This window comes from Monopterus albus, unplaced genomic scaffold, assembly GCF_001952655.1.
Source record: "Monopterus albus unplaced genomic scaffold, M_albus_1.0 scaffold18.1, whole genome shotgun sequence".
NCBI lineage: Eukaryota > Metazoa > Chordata > Actinopteri > Synbranchiformes > Synbranchidae > Monopterus > Monopterus albus.
In genome coordinates this window covers 2,225,795-2,238,570 of record NW_018127898.1, presented here as the reverse complement: position 1 = coordinate 2,238,570, position 12,776 = coordinate 2,225,795, and the positions used below count along the sequence as shown (strand labels likewise).

The following is a 12,776-nucleotide window of genomic DNA, read 5'->3' as shown; positions in this document are numbered from 1 at the left end:
CTGCTCCTCCACATCGAGAGGAGCCAGCTGAGGTGGCTCGGGCATCTGTTTCGGATGCCTCCTGGGCGCCTTCCTAGGGAGGTGTTCCGGGCATGTCCCACTGGGAGGAGGCCCCGGGGAAGACCCAGGACACGCTGGAGGAACTATGTCTCTTGGCTGGCCTGGGAACGCCTTGGCATTCCCCCGGAGGAGCTGGATGAAGTGTCTGGAGAGAGGGAAGTCTGGGCATCTTTGCTTAGACTGCAGCCCCCGCGACCTGGTTCCGGATAAGCGGAGGAAAATGGATGGATGGATCTGCTGTGCTGCAGGTCCATCATGTCCTCCAACCTATATGACCCATATGGCCATTTGTCCTTTCCTCTCATTCAACCCATTAGGGCGTCTCAGTAAACAGCGCTCCTACAATAGCAGGAAGAATTGCAACAATCCCACCAACACTAATGACAATGTATATCGCACTACCAAGCTTTATGGCCCTTTGTCATCATGGAAACAGCCATAAACATAATGGCTAGCTAGCACCAAGCTACTCGAGCTCCATTGTCTTTGAAACTGTCATACATATCATGCTACAATTATGAAACTGTCAGTTTTGCTACACAAACTGCTTTTTTAGGTTTAGTCACAAAAGCTACTTGGTGAGCTTTAGGGGTAGAAACTCTTGTAAAACACAAGCCACACACTCAAATTGAAATTGGCTCTATTGTAATAACCTGCTGGCACATGTGACATGTACCGTCTTATTTTACAGGGGGGTGCTCTCAGCTGGATGAAGCACTGTTGGTGGGTTTTCCCCACTGAAATTTTCAATACTTTTTCAAGCTGCAGTTTCTTTTATAATACAGGTATGAGTCATCTAAAACTGCTTCACTTCACTGTGCCCGCAGGTTGGTGACACTGGAGAAAGCCCCAGTCTGTCATGTCATTCCCCAGTAAGCTCTCATAACAACATTTCTACTTCTTACAAAAGGCCAACAGCAAACTTCTGAGCAAACTCCCCACCAACAGAAGCTTCTAGTCTTCACCATTCATCCAGCTGACTTGCTCCCACACAGCACACAGAAATCCATCAAGTCCACTTATGCTTGAGAAACCATAACCACAGCCATTACATAACACATAAAGACCCTCTCTATTCGGTCAGTGTGTTAGTTGAATGCAGCAGCAGCACACAGGAACTAACAACTGTGTTTTGTATGTGAGCAAATATCTGCATGCAGAGTGCCTATAAACGCGCACACACAGAGAAAACCAAAACCTTACTGGAGGGGAACAAAACCACTGTCATGGAATATTAAAAGTAAAATGGCACAAATCAAAACTGCTGCAGGAACAAAATGAGATGAATGGAAAAGACACCACAGAGGGTGAAGGTACTGCTGCTTTAAACCTGTTTAGTGACTCTCTGTTTACCGTCTGGCGCCGTGCAACATACTTTGATCATTCACAAAGAAAACTCTTCTAACAGGACACCGCAGCAGGAGGCCAGTGTAGTTATGACATCACACAAGAAATGAAGACAAGAAGACTTCTTATCATGATGTTGCCATTTCATAAATCTGACAAAATCTTAGGCTCCTGTTGTGGCTTTTACAGCCTGTTGGAGTGAGGCGTTGGGGCACACACCCAGTTCTGCCTACAGTTTACCAGTCTGCTTCAGGCCTGGGATGCCTGTTTATAGTGATGCACTGATGTATGCAAGAACAAATAGATGACCTGAGTTGCCTCAAACTGATGTGATCAAATTCGGAGCCCATGGGAATGGAAAGTGGAACTTTTTTAACCCGAAGTTCAACAATCACTCGGGATGTTCATGAGATCTCAAGCTCAAGACATAAGCTCAGGCAGTTTGACAGCCACAGTTCTGATTTGTAGTTTTAGTTCCCTATCAGCTCTGGTGTCCACATTGCTACATTCCTGAGTGAACAGCTAAAAAAAAAAGCTCCAGATATCACTATATGCTACCAGTCATGAGCATAACAATATAAGCAGTTAGTACAATTTCATGTATATACATATGAAATATTTCCTTCTGAGCTGAACAAACAGAACAGTGCATGGCTAGAGGAGTCTGGGTCTGAAGAATTAGAGGGAGAGTTGGGGCGGATGCCGGTGGGGGCGTACTCACATTCTCATGCTTCATGTGTTTAAGCAGCCGCAGCTCTCTGTAGGTTCTCTTTGCATGGATGATGGACTGGAAGGGCCGGGATAACTTCTTCACTGCTACCTTCAAGCCTGTCTTCACATCAAATGCTGAACTGAAAGAAATAAGTATTTGAGCCAGTTAAACACAGTGCACGAGACCGATAACAACTGTCATATCAAACCCTGAAATATTACTCTCAATTAAAGTGAGAATGAGATACCAAACTGTGTAGGTGGCCATACCCCAGAAACTAAAACAAAACACTGAGCTCTTGGTTTCACTTCTGCAGCCTCAGACTGTATGGCGAACATTAATGAACATTTGGTTAAAAATCTGTTTCATTGTGTACAACACGAGTGTGAAAATCTATTAAATGTTTACTGTAAAAATCAGAGTTCAGGCAGTGTTTTTTTATATTAATGTTTACATATTCCTGGATGTTTTCTCTACAACTGTAATCAAACCTCAGCTGTCTGGCGCAGTGGTCTACTGAAAACCTGTTCTCTTTTATCATCATTTATGATTCTTAATTCATTAAAGAAATTCCCTGCTGACTCAGTGCAACCTGCTCGTAGAACCAATCCATCCAAATGTTACTATTATTGTTCTATCAACATGGACATAAAGCTTGGGGTATTACAATGTTTTTAAATGGCAACAAGTTAACAAAAGGGTTCCCTGATACACTAGTGGGCGCAGTGCCCTCGCCACTGTGGCCTGGGTTCGAGTCAGGGTTGCGTCAGGAAGGGCATCCAGCGATTCAAAATCAGCATCTGCCTTGAGAGTTTGCTGAAGACGTCCAAGTGAGTGTGCATGGGCAGGGAGCGCTGGAAGGATAGTCTGTCTTGTCATTATACCGCGAGCCCTGCACAGCTTGAAGTGACTGACAGCAGTGCGCACAGTGGCTTTGTAACACCTCCTTAGCTGTTCAGTTCTGCAGCCTCTTTATCATCAACACCCTCCCATGCCAACATTCCACAACGACCACAATTATGCTCAAGAGGTGCACTTCAGTGCTCTTTGAGAACCACTGATCTAATACTTAAATCCACACACAATAATTATTCCACAAAACAACACACAAATGCAGCTCATGAGCCCCGATCAATAAAAACAAAATAACTTGCACATCCTGATGATGTACCAGGCATTATTGGCAGCAGGTAAAGTAAGTGTTGTAGCTGCTGTCACTCCAAGCTGTGCTGGAGTCACGTTAGGAAGTAGAAATGATATGATTCACTCTATGGGTGTGCAATTTCATATTAGATAGCTCCTTGGGCCATACGTTTCAAACTATATTTCTATATATTAATCATACAATAAGCGCCAAATGCAATGGCGTAAAAACTGAGCAAATTCATTAAAACAAAAAAAAAAAAAAAAGTTCACACGGTGTGAACAGGATCACAGCTGCTGAAGCCACTGTGCATGGGTGTGATTCCTGTTCATCCCATTAATTTACTCATTTCATTGTAATGCTGTAACAGAATACTTCATTGTCATTGTACAGCTGGTGCAATTAAAAAAAAAAAAGAAAAACAGGTGTGGCACAAAGAATACAGTTTGATATAACAGCTCAGACACTAGAAACTGTAAACTATAAGGACAGAATGTAATCATCTTTTTGCTAGGATCTTATACACACACACTGTAAAATCCAGACACTTGTCCAGAGACAGACACAAAGACTGTGAGACAAATGGGCCTTGACTCCCCGAGAAACCTGGCATTGTTGCATTTCCTGTCCTGTGAGGGAGCACTACCCACTCACAATGAACCACATTCCTTCCAGGGCAGTCACTTAAGCTGCATCACAAAATCTATCTCAAAAAGAATATGCACCGTTTTGAGCAGACTTTTTTTCCCCTCTCACTGATTTTATAGGGTGTGAGTGGTTTCATCAAACTACGTCTGCAATCAAATCCTGAGAAGCAGCAGCTTTATACAAGAAGCCAGCTAATAGAACTACTATGGATGGGCATTTCAAGCTGTGAACTATTCAACCTACATATCAGCGAAAGGCCCTGGTTGTAGTTGTGGAGGTGTCGTCACAAAGCGCTGCGCCCAAGGTTTTTTTTTTTTTTTTTTTTTTTTTAAGTTCAGTACAGTGCGCAGGGACAGCACGTAGAACCTTGCACTGCCCAGTTTGCACTGTGCAACACATAGAAATGAATGGGTTTGACAGTGCAGCGTCCACTGCGTCCTGTCTGCAAACGGCTCTAGTCTGAAGAACCACACTCAGTATTTTCCAGTTGCTTATATAGTGCCAGGTGACTGTCACATTCACCTGTAAACGCAGTCCATGTATCCGCTGTCGGGTGCACATTTTCAGAGTTTGTCAAACGACTGCGCCGCTCACATGCATCATTATCATCATTCCACAGTTTGTCTAGTCCTGCTGTGACCGTTTTTCTTGGCTGTGGTGCCTGCGTGTTTCTGCTGTTTGGATTTGGCGCAGTATTAAAATGATGTACTGACCTCGTTATCGCGTTTTTTCCCAGGCGCCGGTAAAACAGTGGCAACAATAGACTCATGGAATATTCAGTCTCTTAACTTTAATGACTATTCAAAAATCACTGTCCATCCCTAAAAACTACCTGAGCTGGGGGCCTTTCAGACCATTTCAACACCACTTGTTACAGGAGCAGATGAGTCATTTCTGCACATATTTCACAAACCGATGAGCAAGTTAAACTGTTAACCTTTTAGCTGCACATGACTGGGAACCCCTGTGGCTCTATGTTTAATGCCACCAGTGTAGCCTTAAAAATAATTCTGCGTTTGTGACAAAGTTCTGTCCTGAGTGCCATGTATCCATATTAAGAACATGAAGATAAAGCAGTGTGTTATTTTCCACCAAGTCACAGATAATCTCCCACACCCAATGTACTCTATGTTCCCGGCTTGCTCAACAACATTCATATTTGTCTGTCACTGGTGTGGGGAAAACCCATATTCATTAAGGATGCAAAAGCTTCAAGCCAAAACAAAGACCCATGAACTCTCCCTTTAAAATAAACTGCTGCTAATCTGCAAGACAAACAGCACAGCTCTGCGCATACACCATATAATTAGTCTGTAATAAATGGAAGTGCAATAACAAACATCCATAAAATTGTGGGCTGTAAAAGGAGCAACATTATGAGGCCCGACATCACAGAGAAACAGTGATCATCAGCAGCGTGCTGACTAACACACACAGCATACAGTCACATGTGTACTGTAAATGGCTTGTTTCTGGTGTCTGTGGTAACTGTCCTGCCCTTCCTCCTCCCATCAACTCACTTTATTTCAGCAATGGACTTCACAAGAGATTAAAGAGACAAAGGATGAAGGCTACTGCAATAAACTGCCATCAATTACCTGCTCTTGGAAAAATAAACATCGACACCAGATCCACCAAAATGGTGCAGCTTTCAATAAGATGAGCTGGTGTGCTTGTTATGTCTCTCCTCTTTTCAATAAGAGCCCCATGGCTCCATATTGAGCGTGTGTAATTTCGAGGTGTTACCAGTGAAGAAGATAAAAATCCCCTTCTGACAACAAACAAAAATAAGTTATGCAGTTTGTTCACCTTACATGTCTTCAAACATTTTACAGAGTGGTAGACAGTTGTTATAGGCTAATTGTTGGGGTATTTTTGCTGTGGCATGCATCATTTGAAAATATGTGCATACATAAGCCTATTTCAAACATGCACTGGAACCTGTACATGAGAGCACAAACATCAGTGTCAGTCCACCCAGACATTAAAACAGACTTTATCCTACCAGCTCCCCCAAACAAGGTCTGCATAATGTCTGAGTGAGTCCATGTGAGAAAAAAGCAGCGTATAGTTTGGAGTATTCACGCAGAGCTAGTGTGCATGGTGATGACATTCTATCATGTGACCAGCATGAAACAGAAACAAAAACATCCAAGGGTGAAGAAAAAAAAAAGGTTATTTACAATGAAGATGGAGATAACTAACTTGATCTAACTGGATTCTTTGGAGTTGGTTAACATCCCTGTTCATGAGTCACCCATATGCAAAATATTGAATAGGCATGGTATCCATGGCAGGACGCCACAGAGGAAGCCACTGCTCTACAAAATCAACATTGCAGCATGCCTGAAGTTTGCCAAAGACCACCTTGACACTCCGCAACACTACTGGGAAAATGTCCTGTGGACAGATGAAACAAAGGTAGAAGTGTTTGGGAAGAACAGGCAGTACCAAGTATGGTGTAACAAAAGAACCACATACCAACACCATTATATCTGCATGAAGTGAGATTTTGAGGCTCTAAAGTCTGATCCAAAATGACTGGTTTGACTCCGACATCAGAGATGCAGCCAGTGATGCATGCACATGACTGACTGCTGGAGATAAGGACAATAAAATTTGCTGGTTTTAAATTTAATCCTCCTTTTCGTTTAGAGAAGGGGCATGTCGGTGTACAGTTCTCTGTGGTTTAAGCCACGTGCGTCAGCCTGATCTTGCACCACAGTACTGCACCTTATCACTGGAGCCGCCTCATACAATCCTTTCCTAATCAGCAAAATGCACAATGGCACACAGTGTCTCTAAAGACAATGTATACAGATGAAGGCTACAGGACATGAAGGCATGGCAGCACGTGAACGCTTTCCAAGCCGAGGCTAACTGATGAAGCAGCAGGTGTGCTGCCAGTGAAGGAGACCTCAGAGCAAACTGAGAGTGGGAGATAAACACCACTATGACACCCGACGTAGAATCAGGTTCAAGTTCTATCCAAGTATATAGAGCCATTGTAAACCATGGCTCCATAAACTCGGAGAGTACCCAGAAAACCTTTTCAGTTCTAGAGTTAACCAAAATCGCCAGGGCCAGATTAGGGAGGACAGGGGCCCCGTTTCAAATTGCTATCTAAACAAATCAAGATCTGCTTCAGCTGTCATTGTTTTTTTAGTCTAAGGAAACGTCAGAGAGCAGGTATATGACTGTCTGAGAGAGAGAACAGGAAAACATTATCAAAGGCTGGAGAACTGTTAGGATTATATAGTGAGAAACTAATTTTAAAACATATTGCTTGGTTTATTTTCCTGTATCAAGCTGAACTGAGCTGATGATTAAATCTGCATACATGCAAAAAAAGGGCTTACATTGGTTTTTATGCTCGAAACTCAAAAATCAGGAAGCACTCAGCACAAAGTCCATACTGTAATCCCAGCCAGCAGCATTCACAGTAAAACCCTGGATCTCCTTTAAGTAAAAAAGGTATGAAATAGAGAAAGTGATAGTGTTTTTCTTAATGGTAGCCTTGTATCTGAGTGACAGGCCGATGAGGACATTTGTTTTAAATCCCACATAGCACAGGTTTTCTGTATTTACACATTGTGAAGAATTCAAGCTGAGAACCTGAAGAACGTTATGGCAGCAACTGAAAGCATGCATCCAGCTGACCGATAGCTGTGATATGTTGGAGAAGGTGAGGTTATTTATGCTTTAGAGATACCTTCTCAAGGGTTTTAATAACAAACTGCTGTTTGGACCATTCTGCTTGCAGAGCTTCCTGGAAGCTAGAACACTGAAAAGGCTGTGATACTGTATGATGCTGATGACCCGTGGCTGTGGTTAGGATGCAGTCAAAGACACAGTGGGAAGCAGAGGAACTTCCTCAAAGGGAACTTTAAAGTAGCTGCTGGTGAAAGAAAGAATGCTGCAGTTGGCGTTTTATATGCAACGTGTGGAACAGCCAGCCTAGACATAAAGTTGATACCCAGAGAGAACGGATTTAAGACAAGCCCATCTTTTAGTTTTAAACACTCTTTTGGGCCTGGCACAACTTTTAATTACACATCAAAGGAATAACAGATTTTTATCATGAAGACACTCAATATACCAATGCCTTTTCATTTGCATTGACAATTCCTTGCCCAGTGATTGTCTTAAGGGCCAAATGAGGTCACCTTTTACCCTTTATTTGCCACTAATACCTGTTTTAAAAAGTGCATACATAATAGCCGAAGTTATGGAAATTTGGTCAAAATTAACAGTAAAATTCGAATTAGGATAATATGCCATTGGCGACGGTTATGATGACTAAAAGATGTCATAGCTGAGGCCACTACCTAACCTCGGGACTGTGAGTCATTGGTGTATCACATCAGGAGAAAGGGTGACATCATTCTAGAGTCATCATCGTCGTTGGATGGGCTTCAACAGAAAGCGCTCACTATGCACGAGGGGGCCTACTTTCTGAAAACCACGTGACCTTCTGGTACTCTGCAGGCTGCACCCAACTGGAAAATGCATAATGCATGCCGTGTGTGTACGGGACTACAAAAGTATTCTAGAGGAAGGCAGTTGTTTCTCCAAGTGTTGGCTGACCTTCACTGACTATATCATGAGCACAGGTCCTATCTCATGAAGCGGCACAGATGATGCAAGCACGGGCATGTCACTGATCAGTCTCCCTCGGAAGAGAGACGGATAAATGATTCAAAAAGCTGTTCACATGCACATGTAACACTGGAGACTGAGTTAAACTTGCCGCTATAGCTGCCGGCGTGTTTACTGGAAATTAGCAGCGCACACAGGTGTCAACAGGGCAAGAGTAAGAGAGCAAAGCAAGAACGTGCACAAACTACAATAATCACCACCCGCCGAAGAAATGCGAGCCGCCCAGAAGCGTGCACGATGTACCATGAATTCGCAGCAGTCAAAGTGTGAAAATGTAAACAAACGGTACAAGTCATATTTTCCCCTTTTACAACTGGCCCTCCTTAAAGATAGACGAGCAGCCCGTAGGGAAGCAGCTCCTGCGGGCCTCTGTGGGCGATGGGAACCCGTTTGGCTGTTGTGCAACCGTGCTGTGTGCTCTCGGTTGTAACGTTAGCCTACCCTGCAACAACTGCTTACCATACAGATCCGTAAGCACCGGAGCCGACGGGAGATAAGTTCTGGTACCGCTCCGGGACTTCCCACACGGTTTTGCTGAGCTCCTGTCGGTAGAAAGTGGGTCTCTCCTTCTGCGACATTCCTGCGGATTTACCAGCCCCGCAGTGACAAAACAAACCAGCGGAAACTTCTGCCCTGTCTCCTCTCCTCTCCTCCCCGTGGCACGACGTGGTGGGGTTACTGCTGCTCCCCAGTAAACTCAAAAACAAAGACGACCTGGAATCACACAAAACTTCAGCCGCTCAGTTGTGCAAATCAGATGCAGTTGTGCAGAAAAAAAATCCCCACCTCTCCGTGCACGTCGGTGTGCTTGGAGACAACTTCCTCTACAAAACGCGGTCAGCTCAGGAAGCTCACCCTGGACCAGCTTTCGCTGGATCGTTCGCCCTGTTGTGTTATCGCTCTGCTGTGCGCGGAAATGTGAACGCGTACGTCCTTTCGTCATTGCGCGCTCCTGGCAGTAATGTTCTCGCGAGAATTGGGTCGCTATTGAGAAATCGGGGTGTCCTGTAACTGCTGTGGTGGGGTTGAGGAGGAATTTCCTTTGACAGTCACACGGCGTGTTTCACAGGTTTGAATGTACCGCAGATATAGGTACAGTCTGAACTCACACCAGTGTTTAGTTAAAGCTATCTGACTGGAAACTAACCACTCACCAATGACTCACCAATAAAAACTACAAATACACAATGTACAGTGCCTACTTTAATCACCTTGGACTTTGTTCTACCATTAAAACACAATGTTTTTGTTTTTTTTTACTAATGAACATAAAAGCCACTACTGTGAATGTCAAAAATATCTAAAACATAACTGAAAAAATACACTATTCACTATTCAGACACTTAAATATGGCTACTACATTCTCCTGTTCTCAAGAGGTACAAAATCAGATGAAGGGAAATCACCTGTGTGTAGTCATGGTGTAATCTCAAGATACTGTAAGATGATTACACTGGGAGGTTCAACAGCCGATTAGGTAATGTGTGTCATAAGGAAAAAGCAACATTACAAACAGGCCCTTTTCACATAAGACATTCTGACATGCCACAGTAGAAACAACACAGGTGTAAATAATAACATTAGTAATAGCTGAGTGAATCCCATTTAGCTGCTTCAGTTCAGTTCCTGGTATTGTTCATACTGGCTCACTGACCTGGCTGCCTGGGGCACTTGTACAGATTACTGCACAAGCACGCAGTCCCATGGTAATTTGTGTTAACACCCATACTTTCCCTAGTAGGGCAACTCAAATGTCTGCTGAGAAAAAGACCTAACCAAAGTGAAAAGAATTACAGATACAAGGCTGATTCCAAAGCACCGAGTAGCCCTCCATCGTAAACAATGAGAATACGGCACAGCTGTGACTGTGCGGAGAGATGGTTGTCCTTATAAACCGAGAATGTTTGTGAGAGGAGTACTAAAAGCAGTTGCCACCAAAAGACTTGGGACAAGTGTAAATGAAATACAGGGTTCTGTGGGTGAGATGGGAGACACACACAAAAACTGTTGCCGTGGTGCATCTCAAGTCACAGCTTGTTGGAAAAGACCTGGCATGTCTCAGAGAAAGCAGATGGTAAAAGAATGAGAAAAACTTGTATGTTTTATGGCCTCATAGATCTGAAAATATCTTCAGTAATAACACACCTTTATGCTACATGCAGTGTTTGTTGGAAGCCCAACACTGCATAGTGGCAGAAATACACAGTGTCCACTGCGATGCATGTAGCCTCATACTGTGGGAATTTAAGGGAAATAAATGTAGGAAATACAGATATGTCTTGGAGGTAAACCAGAGATCAGATGAAGAATGACTTTAAAGAAAGAGAACAAGCCCACGCATGACAAAGATGCAACATGGATGGCTTTATAATAAATGTCCAAAATCCTCAATTCAATTCAGAGTTGATGGCAAGACTTGAAATCTGCTTTTCACTCAGTTTTAGTGACCTGAAAAACAATGGGGGCAGAATTGCACTGCCCAGATGTTCAAAGCGGATACAGAACTATCCAGGTATAAAATGAGTCAAGGTAGGTATTTTAGATTTGTACTGCATTTGGATTAATGCTAAGGATTTTGGCAGGGTGTGTTCTGTCAATTAGTGCCAAAAATAGTAATTGTCTATACCATAAATCTATTTAGTGGATTTATTCTGCAGACACAAGATCTATGGCACATCCGTCCATTCTGGAAGAGGAGTCCCTCTTCTGTTGCTCTTCCTGGGGTTTCTCCCATTTTCCCCCATGTTAAAGGGTTTTTGGGGGAAAGTTTTATTTATCCAATTCAAAGGTCTATAAAGACAGAGGGTGTCATATGCTGAACAGGCTGTAAACCCACTGAGACTAATTTGTGATTTGTGATATTGGACCACACAATCACAATTTGACTTGTCTTGGCTGTATGTCACTTAAAACCTGACCCATGTTTCACAAAGACAAACAGAAATTGTATGATCAAGCTTTTACTCAAAATTGCATTGCATCCCCTCCCAAAGCAATTTACTCCAAGAATAAAAAATAAGGTGGCAGAATTAAAGGAGCACCATCCTTATTTGGCTTTACATTTAAATCTCCTGCCAAGTCTAATATAGCTATCCAATTTTCAAAACATGCTGACATATGCACTTTATTATTACAGCCCAATTTGTAACATTCAAAATGTTATCTAGAATTAGATGTCAAAGTAAATACAATATAGCTGTGGCAGAAAATGTAAAAAATAAAAGATGCCTAAAAAAAGCTAAAATAAAATAGAAAACTATAGTGTACACAAGAAAGATTTTATATATTAGATTTATCTTCCCATCCACCCTTTACAGAAGACTTAACAGAAAAGCAGCACAGCTGGGAGCAAGCATAATTTGAGCATTTTTAGTTTGATCACATATAACCGCTGGCAGATCTCTACTGGTCATAATTTTTCCCATATATATATACAGCTAGGAAATTTTAAGTTGTATACAGGATAATGTATAAGGGTATATAAGGGATAATGCCCACACTGCTCTTCAATCCTGCATCCTTCAATATAAATAACTATGGGGTGTGGATGGACACAATGAACAGTGTTACCCAACAACAAAATGATACCATGTGACCAAGCAGGTTCTCTCCTCTGTGATAACTGTGGAGTAAAATCAGAATGCCCTTCATGTTTGTAGTGCACACGCATTCTTATGGAAAGAGTTATGTACACAGCCACCAAAAGGGGGCAGCATTGGCTAGTCTTGGGGCCCACAGGACAATGGGAATTCATCAGGCACATAATCCAGTGTCCCACAACCAGGATTGGCAGATGACCTCGGTGATAAATCCATCCCCAGCCTGCACCCGTCCACTCCTTTCCAGATCAGTTTGACTGTATCATTTCAAAAAGATAACGTAGAAAGCCATGGCCAGACAGGACATCGCCACAGCAATATGGAGCCGTGTCCCAATTACTGCAGCTGAGAAAAAAGACAGAGGATCAGGAAGATGAGTTAAGAAAACTGTAGGTCAGTTACAAACATACAGAACAAGAAAAGCAATATAAAACAGAGGTGAGAGCTGGTAGTGTACGCAGTGCCATATTTTCTGCTGCTTTGGCTCTTTACAACAGCACACCAAGTTAAATGCTGCAATGACTGAGGTAAAACTTCTGATATGGAGCTTTAATGATTTGTATGTGTGTTTACATCCATAAAGTCCTTTTCCACAATGGACATTCTA

General features: G+C 42.8%; 2 protein-coding genes across 5 annotated transcripts in view; both read right to left on the bottom strand.

Moving 5' to 3' along the window:
- The window catches only part of mapk14b (mitogen-activated protein kinase 14b), a 20,722-nt gene extending 10,635 nt beyond the window's left edge, over positions 1–10,087 (bottom strand). The window contains exons 1-3 of one of the 4 annotated variants that reach the window (XM_020593068.1): positions 9,357–9,511; positions 9,030–9,284; positions 2,129–2,258 (exon numbers count right to left, since the gene is read on the bottom strand). In XM_020593068.1, coding sequence (XP_020448724.1) covers positions 2,129–2,258; positions 9,030–9,148 — 249 coding nt within the window. In that variant the 5' untranslated portion in view covers positions 9,149–9,284; positions 9,357–9,511. Of the gene's footprint in view, positions 1–2,128; positions 2,259–9,029; positions 9,514–9,976 lie in introns of those variants that run through there. The other 3 variants (XM_020593069.1, XM_020593067.1, XM_020593066.1) reach the window with 3 other exon arrangements.
- Positions 10,088–10,236: 149 nt separating this feature from the next.
- tmem167b (transmembrane protein 167B) overlaps positions 10,237–12,776 on the bottom strand; it is a 4,738-nt gene continuing 2,198 nt past the window's right edge. The window contains exon 3 of the mRNA XM_020593070.1: positions 10,237–12,514. Within this exon, the coding sequence (XP_020448726.1) occupies positions 12,432–12,514 (83 nt within the window). The 3' untranslated portion in view covers positions 10,237–12,431. The remainder of the gene's footprint in view (positions 12,515–12,776) is intronic.